The 24,375-nt window shown below is 38.4% G+C and overlaps 1 protein-coding gene across 8 annotated transcripts in view; it reads left to right on the top strand.

The window, feature by feature from the left end:
• Positions 1 to 24,375, top strand: part of PCDH15 (protocadherin related 15) — an 821,537-nt gene that overhangs the window by 732,909 nt on the left and 64,253 nt on the right. For all 8 annotated transcript variants that reach the window (XM_055808474.1, XM_055808447.1, XM_055808438.1 and 5 more), the window contains 3 exons: positions 8,032 to 8,141; positions 8,920 to 9,060; positions 20,532 to 20,659. In XM_055808474.1, the coding sequence (XP_055664449.1) occupies positions 8,032 to 8,141; positions 8,920 to 9,060; positions 20,532 to 20,659 (379 nt within the window). The remainder of the gene's footprint in view (positions 1 to 8,031; positions 8,142 to 8,919; positions 9,061 to 20,531; positions 20,660 to 24,375) is intronic.

The raw sequence follows: 24,375 nt of genomic DNA on the forward strand, positions 1-24,375 counted from the left end.
ATCATGAGTATCCTTCTAATTCAGTCATTGAACTTTACGATGCGTGAAAGAAAAATAAAAGTATTAAGAGAAATGAGTTCTTTCAGGGACAGGAACTGGTTAACCTATACATGTCTTAGAAAATCAGGAGTGTTAAATTTCTGTAAAGCAATGAGGACAACAGCTGAGAATGCCCTTTGTTCAAACCAAGGGTAGAACGGGGCAAAAAATCCAAACCAGATACACCAGGGATTTGGAGGGGAGAGGAACAGTTTTGCGTTGTAGGCAGCTGAGGTTTCAAAAGCTATTTTCTTACTGTTTTACTTACTTGTCTCTGACATGTTGCTTTGAGAAGTAATTTGAGAATTCATAACTTGTTTCCTGTAAGTAAAATGGCATTATTCAGGGCATCAAGATTCTTTGTAAATGAAACAATGTGCTAAGTGCCAGGATATAAACTTCTGCCTTAGATGCAGTAGGTTTTTCATCAGGCTGCTTGTGAGCTGTTTTCTTTAAGCCTCTGTTTACTTAAGTTTTCTTTTTTTCCTTCCTATTAGAGCTCACTGCTGTTTTAAGCAGTGCTCAGTTGGGGGGTCATTCCCCCTAACAGGAGTGCACAGGGGTTTAGTTTTGTCCCTTAAAAGCGTTTTGTTTAGTGATGGTAGATTTAGAGCATTCATTTGGGTAATCCTTTTCCCAGGATGTCCCAGTCTTACCACTTCTGCTCTCACATTTTCCATAATGGAATTTACAGTTACATACCATGAATGAAAGATGTGAAAAAGAGTGAAATACTACCGGCAGCATTTTTTGAAGCAGCATTTCTGAAGTGGGGGGGAATAACCAATGTTTTCCTCAAACGGAAGCTAAAGCAATGATGCATAGATTCCATCATGCATTTTTAATTTGCCTCACATGTCAGTGAGTGAAGCAGCTTGGCTTCAGGAAGATTCAGAATCATAGAATCATTCAGGTTGGAAAAGAGCATTGAGATCATCAAGTCCAACTGTTAATCCGGGACTGCCAAGGCCATCGCTAAACAATGTCACTAAGCACCACATCTGTGTGTTTTTGAAATACTTCCAGGGATGGCCATTCCACCAGCTCCCTGAGCAGCCTGGTCCAATGCTTCACCACCCTTCCAGTGGAGACATGTTTTCCTAATATCCAATGTAAACCTGCCCTGGTGTAACTTGAGGCCATTTCCTCTTGTGCTGTTGCTTGTTATCTGGGAGAAGAGACCGACCCCCACCTGCCTACAGCCTCTGTCAGGCAGCTGTAGAGTCTCCTGAGTCTCCTCTCCAGACTAAACAATGCCAGATGTGGAGGTTCACACAGATACCTGTGATTTTGCCTTTGGAATTGATGTTTTATGGTGGTATTCTTCTGGTACTTAGTTGGTTTGTAGTAAAGCAAATAAGAAAGCATACTTCAGCATGTAGTTATAGAAGTTAGGAAATTAACTTACTTATACAGCAGATACTGAAGTGTGGTTTGCCATTGAAAAAATTGTGAATGAGTTAACAGACGATTACAGTGTAGTAGAAGGATCACCGTTTTTTCCCAGTTTTCCTTGTTTTAGTAGTGCTACCTTGCGCTTTTGTTAAATTTGTTAAGAACATTTACTTCTTTTTATCAAATGAGAAAGAAATTCTAACTTGATGTATTTGTTTTTTCAATGAAATACTGTGGTGAAATTAATCTAGTTGCATATTACCTGGTTGTACCAAAAGAGGTAAGCACAGGGTCCAGGTATGTGCAGGTATTCTGCCTTGCTGTGCTTGGTGAGGACGAGGGTCAGAGCTTTCAACACCATGTTGCAGTTTAATGAAATGTAGAACCAAGTCATTCTGGGAATGTGAATATGGCATAGAAATAATACAACTGTAGTATTAAACCCTATTGGCTTTTGGCAGTGTGTTATGGGAGCGTAAAGCCACAGCATTATCTGTGGTCTTAGAACTGATCCTATCAGTGACTGTCTGTCCAGTTCTGGCATGTGAGTGTGCCCTACATTGTACTTAATGGGAATTTTTTCTTTTCCTTTTTTTGCTTCTATAGTAATCCTGACAGAAATTTTCATGTCTTCATGTCCTTAGGAATTTAGGAAGATTGGTAGGATAACACAAACACATTACGCCTGATGACAGAGAGTGCATGGGAACAAAATCTGACATTTGGTTTAAAAGCTAATGGGTAGTGACAGGGGTGTACTGTAACAATGTCCAGACTCCCCTGTCGTCTGTTTCAGAGATAAATACCATGAAAAGGTCAGAATGCCTTGAACCAATTTGTGAATTGAGACAGGTGAAGATACTAAGTACGGTAAGGAATACATGATCCTTTTCAGGACACTTTGAAGGTAAACTGCTTGAAAAATACATCTAATTAAGAATATTTTCCAGGAAAAAAAAAAAAGGAAAAAAAAAAAAAAAGCACTGCCTCTGACAAACTGTTCAGATTGTTACAGTTGCACTTACTGGAAACTGAAAATTCAAGAAATTGATCAATTATTGCTCTAAAATATGGCTAGGTCCTTCTTTTGAGCAAATACAGGAAGTTGAGATAGTCTAAATGTGTTGTTGAAAGGATTAAAAGAGCTACCATCATGATGTTTACTTCTTGCTTTCTTGTTTCTTCTTTTGTTTTGCTGCACCAAAGTTAGAACTTAGTTTGCTGCACACAAGTTAGAAACCTGTACATTTTTTTCACAATTCTAAAAATTTGAGCTGCATAGCCAGACCAATATTTACATGTTTCTGTTCATAGAGCTTTTATTAGCTAGCTTAGTTTCCATATAACTTCACTGTTAGCTCACTTGATTTTAGACTCTCTAGTGCTCTGTCTACACTTGACTTTTCTCCAGAAAAATACGTAAGCTCAGGGTTTTTTAACGGCTTACATAGCTTCTATGTAATGCAAAGCATCAGACAGACAAAAAAACAAACGAAACGCTTCCCATGAGGAGTCAGATGAAAAGAGTCTGTGCAGGAATGTGTTTGCTGCTCACAAATATGTTTTAGATAGAAGATTGAATGAGTTGAGGTAAAATGCCCTAGAAAGTTAAAAGTAGCCAAGGCAAAAACACTTCCAGAAGCTGTAATGTGAGAGAAGGTAGGCAGACAATTTTACCAGGAGAGGTCCAAATGACATTGTAATCAAGTTGAGCTAAGAATCCTAGTATAATTGAGCAACAAAAAAACCCTATTTAAATTCTGAGGTATATTTTTGGACCTCCATGAACTAAATAATATAATCCACAAAATAGAGTAGACTGAAGTGTCTAATACAGAGTAAATATACATCACACTATCAAACTTCAGCACTAAACTAGGTTTTCAATTTATTATTTGGTTTGCTGGTTTAAAATTTTTTAAAAAATCATGTTTTTGAAGATATAAAAGTTTCACAGTGAATTTAAAGCATATTTGATATCAGGCAAGTTGAAAAATAGGTGAGAGTCTGACATGTTTAGCAGAGGGGAAAAAAGAAGAGAGGAAAAGTTAAAATTTTACTTTGGATGTTAAAAATAGTTATGCTCTGCAATGTATGTGGTATGAGTTCAGCCTCCATTTCCCCCACTGATTGAGATACAGCAAATTAAAAGATATCCTTTTACAATTTGTACCCTTTTTCAGTGTTGTTGTGTATAAATAATGACTTTATTTCAGTCCTGTTATTCTTTTAGTTTGGGGTTGATTTCTGGGTTTTTTGAGAAGCAAACACATTTTGTGGTATGGTTTCATTCTGAAGCAGTGAGCAATGCAGTAGAGGCCACAAAGAAATACAGGCAAATCTAAAACTTGTTCAGGGTAACTAAATCAGAAGAGTGGGACAGAAGACATATTATTGAACATCTATTTTGTCAATTTTAAATTACTTTGTCCTTCCCAAATCCGAGGCCATTGGATAGCAATCTTATCTCAGCATGGCACAAAGTGATTGAGGCTGCTCCTTTTTTACACTTTGCTGCCTTCATGCCCTCTTTTACCATCACAGCTTGTCAGAAAGGGTTTGGGCAGGTTGGGAGGCTTCACGCCGAGTCCAGGCATCCTACAGTGTCTTTGTTGCACTGCAGGAGTGGGGGCCCCTCCTGGTATCCATCCCATCCTGGATGCTGACAAGATACCATTTAATATTTCTGTGAAAACATTAAAGTGAAGATCAACTGACCTAAATTGCACATGGCTGTGACCGTTACAAAAAAATACCTTGTGAATGAACGCAATATTGGTATAGAAATACATTTATTTTTTCATGGTCAAAAGATGTTTGTGCAAAGGAAAGTGTTCAGGAGGAAAGATTAAGATTGTGGATAAGACTGAGTTGCAACTGAGGTGGCTTAAGTGTGTGTTAATTGCTGTTAATCCCATTTCACCCCGAGATTTATGAGGTGCAAGTGGATTATCATGTTAATGCACGGGCCCTTCTTACATTCAGTGACTGTATGTATATGGATACCCATGCATGTAAGTATTGGAGACATATATTTGAAATCACATATTTGAGAAGGTGTTTTGTTCAAAAGCTCTGGAAGTAAACATTTCATTTAAAATATTTCAGATAAGTCAGCACTGGACAGTAAGGCAATGCTGTGCTAGTCCCATGCAGGTGAGAGTGATAGAAACATACTGTCAGGTACAGTCAGAGCCTGTGGCTGGCAGGGTAATGAGTGTATCAATAAGGTATTGCAAACATCATCAAACAGAAACACCTCCAGATGCTCTGAATCCTGATTGTGTGTTGAAGTCACAGCAGTACCCTTCCTTTTCACTGTGCTGTCGGTTTTCTAAGCCTTTGTTGAGTGGCTTGGACTGGATTGCACTTCTTTGCTAGTGTCGTGTTTTCTCACAAAAATAACTGGCCTTTATTACCCAGTAAAGCAAAATTATTGCATAAAAAATGCCCTCGTCTGTCCCCTAAAATGGCTTCAAATTATATGTCTACCACTTAAAAAAAAAAAAAAAAAAGAAAGAAAGAAAAAAGGCACTGTTGTACATCTTACTCATTCAAAAATTGGAAAATAATGAACTTTTCCCCAAAGAAAGCTTAATAGACCTTGTAGTAGAAGATAAAGAACAGTATATTGTCAGCTGCATACCATTGTCTTTTGCCGCTTCACTTCTCTACGGTTCAGCAAATGTTCTTAAGAGACCAACTGTATGTTTTAATTCAGCTGAAGCATTACCTCTGTTGAACCTGATCACCTTAGTTAAATCAGGGAAATGAAATCAATGCAATTACTGTGGTGGTTTTCTGTCCGCTCCCTCTATAGGCTCTCATAGCAAACACAACAGCACTTGCTAATTGATATTGATTTGTCAACTCACTGAATTCAGCTATGTCAGAGGGGAAGTTACAAGGCCATTTCCATTAAAATAACATACTGAAAGTGTGCTTCAGATGCAATGTGGGGTTTGTGTATACACAGTCATGAGTTTTTTTTGTTCAAATTATATGCCTTCAGAAGAAAAAGAAAACAACATAATATATAACGCATCATAAAAAGGTTCTTTATTTTCCTCAGTGGCCTGCATCTCTGACCTCATCAAAATAGCTACAGCTTGAAATGCTCTCAGATGTTACAGCCTTTTTTTCCTGTCTCTAAGATTAACCTTTGCATTTGTAAAATGCACATTAATAAGCTTTTATAGCACTAGTTTTGCAGCTTAATAAATCAGGTAGCAATAATGAATATAATTTCTACTGCTGATAGCACACTTGAGGGAGAAGAATGGGAGCCAGAGTGATCTGCTTTGTGTATGTGTGTGTGAGTAAAAGTGAATTTATCATCTTTTTCTGCAGAAAAGTCAGGTCAGTGTTTCAGTACAGTCACTATTACATGACCCAGTGTGGCTCAGCTTGGAACAGGATTTTCTCCCTGTTATTTGTACAGTGGCAGAACTAGGGATGCTCAGATGAATTGCTATACCTCACCATGTTAAGTGAGATACAGGGTTTTAATTTGACAAACTGGGCCCTCCACAGAAAGCAAAACAAAACAAGTAAATAAAACAATGGAAGATGTTACAAGGAGGGAAGGAAGAATGGATGTACCTTAGCCCTATGAGCCACAGATACGGTTTGCCTTTGGCATCTTTATTACAGGTAGTGTAATCAGGAGCATCAGCAGTCAAGCAGCAGTCCAGTGCCCTAATTGGATTAAGCTGAGAGCAAGAACTCTTTAAGGATTAAGGGAAGAGCAAGAGAAGTATAACCCTTAAGGCAAAGTAAGGGAGCAGTCTGAGAAACAAGGGTCATGGTGAAGGCAGTCTGAATAGCAACTCAAGGGAAGAGTTAGAAGTATAGGTAAACTTCTACCAGTGTTCATGTAGGCAGAAGGCAGTTGCTGCAGAAAGCCACAAAGCACGAAGGCAAGTCCATCATCTCCAGGGCAAGAGGTTGTGTAACAGGCATCATGACCCAAGTTACCCAGGTCTCTCTTTTTTTTCTTTTCTCCTTTTTTCTTTCTCTCTCTTTTTTTTTTTTTTTTTAAGCAATAATGAATAATTCACCAGCTGAAGTTTTTTAACTTAATTATGTATATTCAGTGTAATTATCTAGAACTTTTTCTAGGATGTTTGAACCACCAACGTTCATCCCAAAGAAAATGTTTGTAAGACAGAGATTGAGGGCAGATCGTTGGTCTCTTGGTGTGTAATGGCAAAGTTTTGGGTTCAATAGTTAGGACTGCAACCTGGGATTCCAGCTTCCTGCCCTTAGAATGGGAAAATGTGGTATGGGGTAGAGTATTTGAAGAATAGCTGGACGATGGAAGAGGGAATTCATAAAATATTCTCTGAAACAAAAGTAGGTATAGGTTATATCCAGAATGTTAAAGGTCAGTGCGCAACTGAAATACTCCTTAAAGTCTACTCCTATTTAGGAGCCTATCTCAGCATAACCTCATCTGTCTTTTATTGTGTATTTTTGAGTGTAATTTTTTAAAAATTAAAAATATCTGGATAATGCTAGTTTTAATAAAGATGCATCTGCATTTATGGATGAGTGGGAAAACTGCCTTTCAAATTTATTTGTTCACAGGCATGAATAGTTTTAATCATTAATTCAGCCTTTACGTGCTGTGATGAAAACTGGAACCATTTGATTTGAGATGACCTCAAGTGTCTCACTTCATGTTGAAATTGTTTATATTGCTGTTTTAAAGACATTAGCACAGACTGTTCATTTTGAAGTAGTTACAGTTTCCTTGAGGAAACAGCATCTCAAAATGTTACTCATCACATTGTCTGAGGAGATAGCAGTTGAACAACAGAAGAGAAAGACTGAAGTAATTCTTTTCTGCGTTTCAGGAGGAAACTCAGTATTTATACATGATGAAACTATGCTGAATATGAAATGCTCGGTTTTCAGTTTTGGTAGGGTATGCAGAACGTGAGATACCGATGTATTAGTAGTGTAATCTTTTTTCTTTCTCTTTCTCTACACAAATCAGTGCTCAGTGAATCAGAAACTATTTACTGAATGCTTAAAAGATATGTATGTATGTATATCTGGGTTGCAGTTGATTTCCTGAAAAGCTTTTAGTACTGAAATGGGTTGGCAGGAAAATTTTTTGATCTTTCTGAAGGGCAGAAATTCCTGTGGAGGTGGCTTTAAAGTGCTTGTTATTTAAATTATTTTTACCATGAATGACATGCATGCGTTTCTGATAGATTACTGAGTTTTCTTAGTAGAGGTGTTATAAAAGAACTGTTATGTTCTAAATTTTACTTGCAATTTATCAGTCTGTGGTGGTTCTTGTGTTTCTCTTATTTTCTACTCATTATTCCATGATTTTCCATTTCTCATATCAAAGAACTATTATATCCTTATATTGTCACATCTTGACAGTTGGACTTCTACCTGGTTTTTGCACTTGCAGAGGTGAAGCTTAAGCATTTGCCTTTTTAATACATCTTTCTGTAATAACCGATCCTGTCGTTTTGACAGCCTAATAGATGGATTAAACTGCTAACCTTAGGAATAAGTTTCAGTAAACTGCTGTTCAGGCAACTGGAACATAACAAATACTTTTGTTCTATTCTGCAGACCCCCACCAGTGAGTGAAAGTGCACCAAAAGGAACTGTGGTCACAGTTGTTACAGCAGCTGCCTTGAACCAGACAATTGTATATTCAATTGTTTCAGGAAATGAAGAGAGTAAGTAGTAATATTTTGGTCTTAGTGGTTATGCTGAGCCTAGTGCGTGCATCAGAAGTCTTCAGGAAGCAGTGATTAGAAATAACACTGCTAAGGTGAAATCCCACTGCATCTGTACAAACAGGAGGGACTTCCATTATCAAGCCTTTAGAGATCAGCTAAAGATCAGATTAGTTAATAGAATTACAATAAAAATTAAAGTAAATGACATTCTCACTGACATGAAAATTCACATCGGTGCCACATGGTGTGAATTCATGACATACTGAAACAAGAATATGAATCGCTTTGATGTATTTGTACTTCTGGCTTAGAAATCTGTTTTAAGGCATTATAGATTTTGCCATGCTGTAGCCACAAGTATTTGATTAGAGCCTGATGTTTTAACAAAACATCATTCCTGCATTTGCATCCTTCTGGAGTACTCTCTGTGATCCTTGAAATCTCTACAAAATTGCACTAAATTATTTGGAGAGGTGTGGAAGAATTCCTCCTCCCATCCTCCTTTTTGTGAGAGTAGGCTGCTTATCTTGTGTGCTTTTCCCAGCGTGTCCGCAGGTTGGTTATTCCAGCACCAGGCCAGATTCAGCTGCTGTGCTCCTTTGAAGGTAGCCTCAAAGAGGAGTTATGTGGGCTTTTAGAGGCCTGAGGGAGGGGTGGGAATGACTTTCTGAAGACCATGTAGGAGACCAGTGTCATCACCAGACCAGCAGCACTGAGGCATTAAAAAATTGTTTATGCATCTTAGAAAGTTACTTCTGTTTTTGGTGGATTTCAGATGTGTTTGCTATTAATAACAGAACAGGCGTGATCTCACTTAAAAAGTCTCTGGATTATGAAAGTGTGACAAGTTACGAGCTTCGAGTTCAAGCAGACTCCTTACAAGTGGTACGATCGAATCTGCGTGTCCCTTCCAAAAGTAAGTTTAAAAATCCTTTGGTTTAATTTTTTTTTTTTAATATACATATGAATTTTTTTTTTTTGAGGATTTTGATAACTGCACTCTAGCTAGTGACCTTGTTTTGTTATCAAAAATACAACAGTGATAATGGATGTGAGCAGCAGAGAATGCATTTCTGGATCTCTATGCTTGCCTTCTATACACGAAGCTGATCAGTCTTGAGCTAAGCACTCACAAATCACGTCAATGTTACACAGTTGTAGGTCTCACAGATACAGTCATGTTTATATATAAACAGAGTGGATGGCACAAATTGAATGTTTTCAGCGTAATTAGGGCTTTTTGTGATGGAATGTCACAGTTACTTTTTCATAAACATTAGCCCAAATACAGACTTCCTCCCTGCTGGGCTGGTAACATTGCAGCAAATGCTGGGACACTACCAAGAGGAATGGGAAACAGATACACAGCACGGGTGACAGGAAGAAAAAGACTCCTTTGGCATCTGTGTGGAGTTTATTGCAGCCCTGACTGAGAACAAACTGAAGGCAAGGACCTGCTGTGACAAAGACAAGAAGGTTCTTTTGCAGCATCTCTAGGCAGGAAGGAGTTTATTTACAAAGTGTTTTGCTTTAGCTCTCTCTCATAATGAGGGTTTTCTTTTTCCTTAGACAGTTTTCTTTTTTTAATAAAAATAATTTGAAGGGTCTTTTGATTATTTTTATCATCCTCCCTATAAAGAAAAGTCTGGGAAATCTGGCTTTCAAACATCTGGCTCACTTAGTGACCTGTCACTTCCTATACAACTTCCTATTTAAGCCACAGTTGGGCCCTAGTTAAAAAAACCCAAACCTTGTACCAAAAAGCATTTCGGTACATGTTTTACACAGACTGTGCTTGTTGTATCAATTTTTTCTTTCTGTATTTTTGGTCTCTGTGAGTGTCAGTTTTTCCCTGCTGTAGCTAAGGAGCATCATAGATACAATGAAAAGAAGCCCAGGGCAGTGGACTGGACTAAGAAAAGGAAGCGAGAAACTGAATATTTGTTTAAAGGCTATGAAATATGACCTCCTTTCATTTCACATTGAATGTAAGTTTATTTCATTGTTCTGCAGTCACAGCTATTTCAGTATGAGCTGTGGGTCAAATCTGTTGCAAGTGGCTGGAGCTTCTTTTTCCCTTCCACTTCCAGCAGTGTTAATCATGGGGCAAATCTTTGGCACTCGATAAAAGCAGGCTTATCCTGACCAAAACCACCCCCATGAACTAACAGGTTGAGGGGAAAACTTTAGCCTCTTTCATTTATAAATGTCCAAGAGATACTGCTGTACCATCTCATTGCATTCACTCTTGTGTGAGCTGAGGAATCCCCAGGAAGCCAGGCTATGGGTACCTGCTGTTTATTGATGTGTGTGTATAATTTATTCAAAAAAGGACATCAAATTCGTACTTTGAAACTATGAAATACAAATGGAGTTCAGAGTTACCTCAGACTTAAGTTTTATGCAGATGACCAGTATTTAGTTACTTTTCAATCCAGGGAGACAGGCAGGGGGAGATACAAACAAAATGCCAGTACTAGACTGTTCTGAACATCAGTGATGTTTGGGCATTTACCAAAGTGTGTACATAATAAAACGTTCTTACAATTTTTGGAAGCCCCCAGTAATATGAGCAATTTTAGTTCAAATGCATTTTTAAAGCATTGCTGGCAGTATGATGCTTTAGGAATTGTGCTGCCACAGACTTTATTTTGATCTGTTCCCTAGGAGGTCTGCATGGCCAGCCAGGGGCAACAAACTTCTGTCAGTCTTTCATCTGTCACTAATGTTAGGCTCTCATCTTTCCACGTGCCCTGAGTAAGAGATAATTCATTGTGTTTGTGTCCAGGCACGGGGAGCACTGGGTGAATTCAGACACAGAGCACAGTGGGATCCCTTTTTCTCCTTTGCTGCAGGGAGAAGTGAGCTGTCGGGTTTTTTGCTTTTGCTACTCACTGGACTCTTTGGCTGACATATTGGCAGGCAGAGAGCCAGAGTGCCAGCCCATTATTGTCAAAAGTGATAAAATTGTTCCATGACAGAGTCTTTCCCACACTGCAGGTTGTGATCCACACTGTTGATAGTCTGAGAGTCACAAAGGAAGGGCCACCCTTAACTAACTGGGCTCATTTTGCTGTCCTTTTTCTATAATTGGTCTTTGAATTATTGTTCTGACGGATACAATAATAGCCATGAATAGTAGGAAACCCAGCTCTAGTTTATTTCATTGCCAGTTTGGTGCATATGCTTAAGAGTATAGAGTATAGATTATAAAGCTCAAAATTCAGATTTTTCAGGGTAGTAATTTGAACAGGATGCAAGTCTGTTTCTTCTGTGTAAAGATTCTACTGTAGAACTTGCTTGCAATACTGAAATTGGTACTTTATGAAAATTTGCTTGCAGATTTTTTTACATTTTGAAAGATATGAGACTTAATGAACTTAAGTATTTGGGAACATGCATAAAATTGCATGATACATTATAGCCTGAGACATTTTAAAGGAGATGGCAGTTAAAGTACATTCATCAGGGTTTCCATTACTACCCTCGTAAGCAGCAGCAGAGTTTTGTATTTTGTCATAGATATTTCTTCCTTAGAAATAATTGAGCGTGTGTGTGGTGTAACACAGAGATTATTCAGTAGTCAGAAATTTAATTGTATTAACAGCACACAGAATCTTACATTACTGTTATAGCCACCATCAATGACAGATCTGGAAAGGGAGAGAAAGAGACAGCTAGTGCCAGTTGGCTGCATTTCTTCATGTCTGGGAGGAGTCCAGTTCAGCTTATATTCTGTAAAATGCGTCCAGGCCATATTCAGTGAGGGAATAAAGCTTCCATGCAGTACACAGCTTTTTTTCAAGTCTTTCTCTGACATGAATGAATAGACGAGGGAGTCAGCAGGTTCCAGCAGAGGTCTTTGGGCAGACCCCTCCAATCAGGGAAGCAGTGGCCTCTGTATCCCTCTTCCAACTCATAGTCTGTGCTAGAGCAGTTCTCCCAACTGGGCAGCATTTTTTTAAAAGGTGATGGTTTAATTGTTTTGTTCAGGGATTCTTGATATGACCGGAGTTTGAATTAGGTCCAATTTAAAGGAAGACATGCACTTGCTGTATGTATTTGGATATCCATGACTATACAGCATGGATTACATTTTGAATATGCACTGTGCTGGATGGATAACTAAAGAATGTGGTAGATATATCTTTTTTAAATACTTCACAAGTATCTGGCTGACTAAATCAGTTCTGTATTTGTAATGGAGATCCCTTGACCTCTAGATTTGATTCCTACGTTTGTATGATGTATGTCTTTCCATTTTCTTTGCACCTTTTTCCTTCTTGATGAGTTTTAATCAGGTTAAATACTACTTCTGAGTTTCAGGGCACTGAATTGATGAACTACAGTGGAAGGAGATGAGACAGAATTAATGCACCGCTGTGGACTTTGGTGACATTGAAATGATGAACCGCTTTGGTGATAGGTGACTTTGAATGCTCTTCTCTAGAATTATGTGACATTGAGTTAATACACCACTCTGACACTCAATGGCAATGAATTGCTGCCAGTTCCAGTGTTGGATACCGCTGAATCGGTGAACCATTCTGGAATATGTTGGCAGTGAATTGATGACCTACTTGGGAGCTGCAATGATGAGCCCTTCTGGAGCTAGATAACACAGCACTGATGAACTGCTCAGCCAAAAAGCAGTGCTGAATTTTACAAAACTCAAAAGCTAGGTACAAATTGTTTTTAACTGTGTGGTATTATAGAAGATAATTATATAGAAGCAGGAGTTTGAGTTTTCATCTGTGCAGTGGAAAAGCGGATGATACAACATTAAGTGTAACTAAGCTTGTCATTCAGTGATAGTGCCAACTGATAGCATAGTAATAACTGAATAAATAAATGAGGAGAGAAAGTAAATTTAGACGTCTTTTGGAGTATAAGAACATAAAACTGGTGACTTAAATAGGGGTTTTAATATATGATGCTAAATCATGCAAAATCACACTCTTGCTTTCAGTAGAATCAAATTAAATAAGTTACTTTAACTGAAACTTTATAATATGAAATTACAGTGCATTTTTAGTTCATTTGAATGGAAGAAGAGTTAGGTTTTCCAATGACAGTGAATTTAAAAGGTTGGAATTCTGGCTTGAGGATCAGCAGCTGAGGATCCCTGAAAGACCTTCAGTATTTATGGGCTCCTCCAATTCAGTTCAATTTAGCAGCCTGGAGTTTCTTCTGTTTGCTCTTTGCTTATTGGATTGTCTATCACAATAGACCATAGTGCAGTGGTGTACTATAGGTCAAATTAGAATTGTGATTACTGGCTTCCAAATAGAAGCTTTCAGTTGTCCCTTAATGGATAAGATGAATAAATGGAACACCTATATATAAGGGGACCATCACAGAACCGCGTGTGACAGGATGTGTTCTGCAGTTGGGAGATACTGCTTTGTAATCTACCACAGAGCAAGCAGCTCCTTCCCCACAGAAAGAGTTGTGAATTAGTGAGCTGAAGGGAATGTATCAGTACAACTAATCATTTACTAAACCAGAAGTACTTCTTGAACAAGAACAGAGGAAGCATCATCTTTTACTTCATTTGAGCACTGTCAGCAGTTCACAGATTTTTTATCTGCATCTCATGGTCCTGCAGTTTGAAACCCAGGGAAATGTGGTCAGAGCTATAACCTTGTTGTGGCAAGGAAGAAAGGGACAGGACGAAGCAGAGGGATTTGTGGGAAACCACAGTCAGCAAAGCAGCAAAGAGAAAGTGCTTCCTGAACACAGTAAGGAAGAGCAGTGCAGGGGTATAGACAAGCAGGGGTGAAGAGAGGGTTCTACCACTGAACTGCACGTGGTCCCAGTCATAGGAATGAAAGCATTAGTGGGCATCTGGTTCCTGTGCCACAGATGAAACACCCACTGTGGTATGAGACACCAAGGCTTCCCACTTTGATCTGAAGAGAAGGGTACATTTACAAGACAGCCAGAATATGTTAGCTTTTGAACACCACAGACAGGGCCACCCACATTCGTCCGAGTACAGAAGTGGAGGATTCAGTCTCATGTTTTCCAGTGTTCACAGTTCCCAGCATCTGAGAGAAGCACATCTTTTCATTCACCATCTCTGTACATACAAGTGTCTCAGCCTGCTCCCTCACTCTTGCTCACTGAACTGCTGCTGACAGCAGTCGTCATTTGCTCTCTTATCGTTTCTATCTGTGCATAGCTTCACCCGTCCTCTGTGGCTGCTAAGCCAGGTAGTGTCTGGGCTGTTCCAGTGTCTGCAAACAGGCATGGATGCAAACAGATTGTTTAAAAGTTAAACCTTACAGGCAAAAGTGTTACCAGTTGGCACAGTGCTGCATGAAAGGTTTGTCTTCATTAGAAGCTACTTGTGTTAACAGCTTCTTGCTCAATCAGTTGTTGAGAGGGAGGCCAGAGGGAGTATTTTTGACTGCAGGTTGCTCTGCTGTAGATTTTGTCTTGTTTTGATTGTCTTAGCTAAGGCTGACTGTGAGATGCCTCTTCCTCCCAAGTAAGTCATGTTTTCGTGAAAAGGAGGATTTCTTCTGTCATAGACTTGTAAATGCAATGGAACTCTCCCTGACATCCCCAATCTTGTCACCTACTTCTTCATTAGGAAACTTCTGGCATTGCTTGGAGTCCCACTGTCATCTCTCCCACATCCTCTTTTTCATGTTTGCTTACACTTTTGCTGATTTGATTGGCTCTAATTAAAGAGTAACAAAAGGAAGAGCAACAAGCACATATTTCACATTCCTAGAGATGCAGGAGTAATGACAGAACCATATTGTTGGTTTACTGTCTTTTGAAAGGAAATTAAAAGTAAAGCACTGCAAATAATGAATTTGTTATTTTTTTACAGTTGTGTTTGCACTGGCTTGATAAGCAAATTTATTTTTTAAAAGTGGCAAGTGCCATCTTCGTGTTTGCATCCAGCCTGCTACAGGGGAGAACTAAAACATGATACCCATCCAAACTGTCATGGGTGCTGTGGAATTTAGAGTAGCACAATTTTTTGTTAAAAATCTACTTAGAATTCAAGAAGCAGGAGGTAACGTATCTCAAGAACATCAGACCAGCTGAGGAGGGAATACACTTCTGTGTGTTTTCACTTCAATCAGGTGTGCTAAATATTACATTCACTGCCAGCTCTGAACATGTGATCTTGGTAATGATGTTTTTTATTTTGATATCAAAATATTTTTAAGCAAAAAATCACCCTTCAATTTATTATTTACATGTTTTATTCGTTCATTTAGAACTCTCTTTTGCCTTTGGCACAGCCCCAAGCAAAAAGTGGTGCATACTAATTCCCCAGAGGTCTGCAGAGGCGCTGTCCCAAGGAGGGTCGTTTCTGTTGCTCAATTGCTACTGTAACCACAAGTGTGAAGCAGGGCTTTGCTGTAGGCATTGGAGGGAAAATGAATAGCAAATGTCATGTTTTTGGTTTTCTAATCACAACATAAACATTCTGGAATCATAAAGCGAAAAGGGATAAGACCAGTTTTGCAATCAAAATTCTGTGACTGCTCCATACTAATTGGGAATGATAGTTTTACTTAAGTATGAAAATGAATTCTGTAACCCTGTATTATTGACATTTCAAGTAGCCTTACATATTTAGTGTCAAACATGTTGCAAAAGTTTGTGCTGATGCTGTTTTATAAGCTGGCTGCCACGCCAGTCCCTGAATCCAGGAGACATGACAGATGGACAAAGTATGCTGCAGAGCCCTGAGAGCTGTGATCTGCCTCCTCTGGCACACAGCTCTGGGGTAGTTTCCCTGAAAACCACTGGGACAAACTTCAAATTTCTCTGAGCAACAAAGCAATGTATTTTAGAGAGACTGCATAAAATCTTTTCAGTTCCTTTTCAATTAATTATTTGGTAGAAAAAGATGTTTTATATTTCTTACAATCAGACCTTTGATCAGTGCTGTTCCAAATTCATTGCTGTTGACATCTCATCAGAGCTTCTTTTTACACTGTTCTTGATCAGCTACAGCATATGATGAGCTTCTTCAGGCTTTATGGGCATATGCTGATTTAGATCAAAATGCCACTGAAATATATTCAGTGCTGATTCCTATTTGGTTCTGCCAAATTTAGTGAGGCGAGATTGAGCGCAGCTGCAGTTCAGTTTACCTGCCAAAGTGCAAAGTCTGTTCAACAGACGTGTAAGGCAGTAGTAAAAGCTAAGTGCTGTTGAACCCTGACAAATTATGTTCTTATTCCCAGTTTGATTAAAATGAACTTTTAATAGAGAATAATCTGCTATTACCTACTGCAGAACAGTCACTGCTTAAGCTAGCTGCAGGTTTTTTATGTTAAAATGATGCATGAGAAACAGCTGTATCAATGGCTGGTTTGGCATATTGTATAAGACGAGTGCAGTATCATTGGTGAAAACATAATGTAAAACAAATCTGGTAACACTCAACTGTCCCAGTGTTCAAAAAGCATTGCAGATTAAGTTCATTAAAGTTCAATTTAATTGCTGCAGTCTGACAAGAAACTATGGACTCACATGAATCATGCACGTTATTAGCACTACTTAAATAAGCAGTGATACTGAAAAGAGTTTACAAGTATGTTTGGGAAGAATGTCTAGGAATGCTAGTACATACTATTTCTGACCAGGTGCCTGGAGGTTTTGTTGTTTGGGGTTTTTTTCTGTGTTAGTCAGTCATATTCTACTAGGTTTAGAGGATCCTCAGGTTTCCTTTAGAGCGGCTTTCAGAATGTTTTCACTCTCCTAAATCAAATCACAGAAGCTGAAAGAACCAAATGCTTCATCTTCTAGTTTTGGGAGTGATTATTTAGCTGGAACAGTGCTTGGTTCTTGTAAGCCGAAGATGTCTTACAAAGCAGATGCAGTTCTGTATTATCTGTGCACTGCAGCTCATCTTGAGAGGGGTCTTGAAGGGAGGAGGCAAATAGGACACAGGAGGCCTTGCAGGAGATTGTGGTGCAGAAACGTCCTTTACAGTGTATTGTCTGGGAGGTTGACTTGGCCTTCATGACTGTTGAACTAATTGGTATGAAAAATCCAGGTAATAAATGTGTCTTAGCAATAAAAATGTGCAGTTGAACTAAAGAAACTGCTTATCAAATATTATCTGCATACTTTGTGCACAGAGAAGCACTTCCCTTACAGCTGAAGGCAGGCACTTACAGTACTCAGTCCATTTTGTTCTCACCTCTTTTTGGCCACCTTGGCAGTCCTGTGGTGCTTTGTCCAGCTTTGTCCAGGGAAAGATGCGTTTTCTTCTTTCACCTGGCCAGCTGTTTCAGTAGCTGTCATAGTAATAAGAATTACACTTCAACTGCATGAAATCTCACAAGAAGTACCATGGAGGAGTAAATTCTGGTTTCAACTCCTGGAATCCATGAAAAATAATGTAAGTGGAGCTGAATTCCAGATCTAGAATACCAAAGAAGGAAGGTTTTACATAAATTGGGATACCAAAATTTCCCTTCTGGAAGGTGAGTCTAAGCATTGGTGTCCTTTGGTGTTCACTGACCCACCTGTGAAAGTATCAGTAACCAGTAGTGCACGTTATCTAGTGGATGCTGTGGCCTCCCTTCAGGTGCCAGAAAAGAGGTCTAGAGCCACACACAAACAATATTTAGAACAAGTATTAACAAATTTGGAAAATGAAGGGGAAAAAAAAGAGTCTAATGCCAGAGCCTAAAGCAGACTCTGTAAGAACATGCTCAGTTTGGGTGCTGTTTTCAATCAGGCAGGGCACTGGAGGTGCAGGGGGGTGGATGTAGGAGCACCATACCCTGTGTCTCTGGGCACCAGAGCCCCGTGTACAGGGGATATCTGACTGAATCAGGCAGAGTGGTTTGGGAAATCCCCATGGTGAAGGGTCTGACACAACCTTCACACGTCTGGCAGAGTTTCTGATGAGGGATTTTAATGTGCACTTCTTCTGGGCTTACCTGATGTGAGAATAAGGCAACCTCTGTAACTGAACTGTCGTTCACTACAGCCAGCTGCAGGTTGGAATCAGATAAAAAGCACGCAGTAGGGAGGAGCTCACAGATGCCACGTTCCCCTCCATCTGCCAGAATGAATGAAATATAAGCGGTGTATAAAATTCAGGCAGCAAGATAAAATGAAGGTATATGTTTAATTTAATGTTAACGATGCTAATGTTACTCTGTATATATGCAGGATATTTAATGTGCTTTGTGCTTAACGCAATAACTTTCATCTCTCATTTTCAAAGCATTCAACCATTGGTAAACAAATCAGTGTTTTGGCAGCTCAAAGAACTACCAGCAAATTAAACAAATGTTTTTGAGCAAACTGCAAAGCAAACTTTGCACGAGGCTAAGCCACCTCACCAAAACTGGCCTGAAATGATGAAAACAGTGAGCACTATGCAAAAGATGTTTAATTTGCATTAGGAGAGCTAGCGCACATTAGCAAATGCCTAGTCCTACCAGCACTGAATGTGATAGAATTAGGATCTTCCCTACAGCAGTAACCTGGTGCCAGCCATTGATGTAACGGTATATTAGCTCAGCAGGGCAAGGTCACTTACACACATTGCCTGTAATCCTGCTTCAATTGCCTTCTTCCCTAAAGGGTGTAGCTGCAGTGAAAAAGCCTGCCTGGGAATCTAATTTTTCTCAACAGGACTGCAGTTTCTAACTGTAACTTAGTATTGCAGCCAGAAACATTAAGGACCTGATTTAACAAAAGAGAGATCTGACTATTCATAGGACCTCACAATACCTCTTTGAAATTTTTCTTTGCTGTAATTAATAACATAGTCAAGGTAATAAGTGTTTTATTAAAATGAACATAAGCAAACTAGAGATGATTATAAATAGACCATTATGTCCACATTACAGACATTCAGATGTTGGGTTATGGCCTTTTTTTTCATGTCTGTAAAAAGAGAGCTTATCATGAAGTCATTTTCCCATGAAGTAACAGCACCTACAAGTTGTTTAACATATCTGCACAGATCAGTGTGGAAGGTGAATAATTGATTATTCCTCTGAAGAAGCATCATTTCCTTTTTTTCGTTCCTTTCTCTTTTTTCTTTTCTCTGTACTAATGCATTAGATGGCATTTTAAATGTTTTTCTTAGATTTCAGTTACATTTATGAAGTCCTCCTTTTTTTCCCATCACTTGGACCATCAGACTGACAGAACATCTTTGGCGACTTTGGCAAGCTAAGAAATAGTCTGTGGTTTAATTTTTTTGTCCCATGAAGATGCAGCTACTAAGCTCTTCCTAAATGAGACTGGGTTTTGAAGCTAACTCAGATCAGCATGGCACCTGTGCAACATTTAAATTACCCTGGCACTGAAACGAGTTGGGAAAACCAACTCTGAAATGAGGCAATTTATCACTTGAAAATGTGGTTTTAATGAACTGGATATCATCATTTCCAGCAATTTTTCTGGTTTATACAATTTGGAAAGAGTCAAACAGATGTTGGTATAGATTACTGCACAGTTGAATCTTTTTTGCACTAGGTCCATAGGTTTTGCTAATGTTTTTTTCCTTGCAGAAGGAGAGAGATGTTTATTGTTCAATGGGGTGGATCAGTAACTGTTTAATAAAACACAAATTAACAGCAGTATTTTGCTTGAAGATGTGTTGAACCTCTAGGGGAGGAGTAATACTACTTGAGTTCCCATGGGCCAGGCCAGGTTTGTGATGAAGACAGGCTTAGGCATGCGTTCAGTTAACACAGGAAAATAGGTGTTGAGTCTGCTTAGCTAGCGCCATTGTATGACCATTTGTGAGTTTACAGACACCATGGCAGAATCATTAAGTATTTGCGTGGGAATTGGTAATAATTAAAACATTTAAAGCAAGCTGCACATGAAATGCAAAAAGCAAGTTGCTGTTTGCAACATAGCTGCTAGTATACATCGCCTGTTCATTACCTCTTTATAACTCTTGTGAGAATTCAGTGTGACCAGAATCTGTGTAACAGAAGTATGTTATTTTTACTAGTGCTTTTCTATTTATTTTCCCCAAATAGCTTGCTTTCTAAAGAAAGCCATGGCAGCTTTTTGCTTGCAGGCAAATTCAGATAGCCCTAATATCAAAGTGCGGGTGTGCAGATTATGGGAGTCGTTTTCTATAAAGGTACATATTTCACCTCCCAAGTCAAACTGAGAATCATTCAGAAAAAAATGACAAATGCAGAAACAATAAAGGTAGATTTTAAAAAAATGCATGAAATCACTTCCTTCATGTTCATACTTTTAATAACAAATGTGCTATTATTTCTAATGTGTTTATTTTTTATGCTATTACCCATGCACTATTATACATGATCTGCTTGGTCTGTAAATGTATGAACTCCAGTAAGTGTTGAAAGATATACTGCAAAACGTTCAATGTATGTTTTTCATTCCCTCTTTTAGGTAATACAGCCAAGGTAGTTATTGAAGTAAAGGATGAAAATGACCACGTGCCTGTCTTTACCAAAAAAACGTACATTGGAGGAGTGTCTGAAGATGCCAGAATGTTTTCTTCTGTGCTTAAAGTTAAGGTAAGACTGAAATTTGTTAAATAAGATACACTTGCAGTGGGAAAACATTTATGCTCAGGTGTGATTTCTCACAGCAGTTTCTTCTGAAATTGCTTGAACTTTTCAGACACTGGCATTAATTTCCATTTGATTTCTTCTTATAAACAAGTATAGTGAACACACTATAATTCTTATGAAATCAGTGTTTGAGTATGAATAGGAGTGCAATGGTTTCCACTTGTGTGACTGACATGCATTGGCTCAGTATTCCAGCAGTTACTGATACAAGGTTGGTTTTGAGCTTAAAAGGTTTTATTTCTATTGAATTTTATCTGTCCCTTTTTCATTTGATGATTTGTAGCTATCGTTTTAAAGGTGTTGATATTTAGAGGATTCTTTTATGCTGAACACTAGTTTTTACTGTAAATTTTTCTGGCTACTTCTTTGACAGCAGCATGTTTATGATTTTAAAAGGAAAGAACAGTTTCTGTTTCAGGTCAGCAAAGTAATTTCAAGTCTGTGCACTGTGATTCAATTGTGAGTAAAACTATCTGTAGTTTTTTTTAATAATAAGATAAAAGTCAAAGAAAGATTATACATAGAATGTAATTAGCAGGCATAAAAATAGCTTAGAATAAAAGCTATTTGGTTTCCATATAATACTTTGTGATACAATCTTTTGTGCAGAGACAGCTTCAGTCGCTGTCTTTCCAAGTCAGCTTGTTTCCTCTGCCTTTATTTCGTTACCTCAGCAGGCCTCCTGCATCTTTTTTCACCTTAAGTGTTAGTGGAATAGCTTAGAAGTTGCTGATTCTAGCTTATGCGTGAAAGGGCACAGAAATATGACCTGCTAAGAGTTTTACTTTGACCTCATTATGTGTTTAGAGCACCAGGAATGAAAAAGAGAATATCAGAGCTTATTAAAATTGTCCATTGTGTTTTTTTGTTTTATGGCAGGCCTTCCCAAAGTGTGCCCAGAAATGGCAGAAAAGTGGGAAACTGTTGAACATTGACAATTGGAGAGAAGCCTCTGTAGATGAAACTTGTTTACTTTTTGAACTAGTCCAGAGTATATATGTATTTTTTAAAAATGTAGTGCTTATCATAGGCAAATTTTTTTTCCCCATAGTGTCCATATTGATCTTTTCTAGAAACACATACAGCAGTCTAAGTAAACATCTGGGAATGTACTGAAGATAACTTGGAAAGGGATCATCGTAGTATATAGATCTGCCCTATGCCAATTCCTCCCAACCTCCTCTGCAGGCAGATTGTGTTTGAGGCCACAGCAGGTAGGGACAGACCTGCTGAACGGGGCTGCTCAGGAATTTCACGTTACAGGCTGTGCTTGGGTAGTGCTGTGGCCGAGCTTGTACTTGCTAGTCTTCTGACTGAAAAAATGTGAAGGAGCCTTAATACCACTTTGCCCAAGTGTATTCCTGGTGTAGCAATGGACACTGTTCAGCGGGCAGGATGAAACATTGCCTGATAGAAAGACCTGTGCTCGGCCCGCGGGGTAATTTGGGGAACCTGAGCAGGTAAAATCAGTTGACAGCTCAAAGTCTGTGCAACTTCTCTCATAGCATGAGTAGGAAAGCACTGAGTAGTTACAAAGAAGTAGCAATCCTGAATGAAAGGGAAGGTATAGGGAGAAATTAGGATGAGAGGAGATAAAAGATATTGGTACCTGGAAAGAGTGATTAGCCCAGAAGGCTTGTTAAAAAAGTATCACATTATCAACTGTGAAGTCTCTGTTCGGACTTTGTAAATTAAGTCAAAGAAGTCCTCTAGCATGTGCAGTGCCTGTGTTTACTTTAAAGATTTATTTCTGTGTGATTAAAGAAATCGTGTAGTAAGCAATAAAGCAACACTGTGTTTTGAAATAATGTTCAGGGAAAAAAATGCAGAATTTCCTTTTATCAATTTCTTTTCCTCCATCTTCTATATTGAGGTTTTAAGGTACACCAGATTTTTATGCTATATAAAATACATAGTGACAAATAACCAGATGTCTGCTTAATTCAATGTAAAGGAAATTTTAGATGCATATTTCTAGATTTTATGGCTAGGTTGATCTGAGACCATAATTGAACAGAGTTTTGAAGATAGGGGTAATATTTTTGTTAATGTCTTTTTTTCCCCAGACATTTTGCTGGTTATTGCTTCTGGCTATGAACCTTAAAGTGAAGCTTTAACATACTCAAAAATAGGAAACCAAAAATTGTGTCAAATCCATGAACTTTTTAAGTGCTGAAGATAAAAGTACTACACAAAGATACTGGAGTAGATAAAGAATACCGAATAGCAAATTCACTTAGATAAAGGAGTGTTATGTGTGTGAATGAAACACAAATGAAACACAAGACACAAATGTAAAATTACATTTTGAGTTCATCATACAAAATGTGAACAGGCTGTGAAATTGTACCTGGTTTTCGAAGAGGCGTTTCTGATTTCTTAGGTACAGGTATTCATGTGTGTCAGTCAAGGGGATAAGGAGTATGTGAAAAAGAGCTGCCATACAGGTAAGGGACATTTGGGGGTGAAGAGGGGAATCTGGTTTTACCCGCAGAAACATTTGACTCTGAAAAGGTGGTCAGAGCACAGAAAAGGACTATCCAAGTAGGACAGAAAAGAAATTAAAATTCTATGTCTCTAACCTGTTTCTGCTAAAACATATGGCAGAATCCTCCCTGACTTTGCTGACAGGCAAAATGGAACAAGGTATAAGACAGAAGTTGTTACTAGGGGATGACATCAGACATAACTGCGTGCTTAGCTAAAGTAAAATTAGAAACAGTTACGAAGTGCTTGTTGCAGAAAATCAGGCTGCGATTTATTGTTCTATTACCAAGCATTTTCAGCAGTTGGTGCTAGTTAGCTTGTTTTCTGTCCTTTAGACAAAAAAGTAATTGTTGTTAGTTAAATACAATGCCCATTCCAATTAGTGTTAACAATAATTAATCAAATTAATGTCTTTCCTTGAAGAGTTCAGGTGAGTAGAATTAAATGAGTAGTTTTCCAAGTTGCAATTTTTAGGAACATTAATAAAGTACACGCATAGTTTGCACTGTATAAATTATTCAGGTTTTGATTCTAATGGGCAAGTTAGGTTCTTAATAGGAGTTTTAAATGCATTTGCTTTCATCTTCTGCATACCTTAATAGCTGCTAAATTTTTTAATGGCATCTGAGTAGTTTTGAATAGAAACTGATACTGTCAGCATATTCTCATTCTTTCTGTCATTGACAACAACTTTGATGATCCTTGAAGATGGGGTATTTCCCAGCAGAATATTTTTTACAATTGGAAGATGTTAAACTGCGTAATACGCATTATGATGGTTGAAATCATTGTTACTGAGACTCATAGTGGACCAACAATTTCTTATTATGAATAGTGTCACGTTATTTGTCACAGCAATGCCATACAGTCATTGTTACAGAAAAGCATGCAGCACTTCCTGCACACTGGGACCCAATCTTGCCACTTTTTTCCCCTGTACTCCAAGGAGATACTAGTAATAAATGAGTATTAAAGGGGTAGAAGTGACATTTTAATTGGTTTAAGTACATTCCATTATCCTGAGGGAAGAAGACAGTGTTTATTTTAAATTAAAGTATAAGATTGTTGCTGCCAAATAAAGAACAGACTCTGAATTGAGCCAGTGTTTTCCTTGTATTAAACAAAATTAGTCATTCTAGAGGTATAACAGGGACTCTGTTGATTCAGTCTTA

This window comes from Falco peregrinus, chromosome 1, assembly GCF_023634155.1.
Source record: "Falco peregrinus isolate bFalPer1 chromosome 1, bFalPer1.pri, whole genome shotgun sequence".
NCBI classification, from domain to species: Eukaryota; Metazoa; Chordata; class Aves; order Falconiformes; family Falconidae; genus Falco; species Falco peregrinus.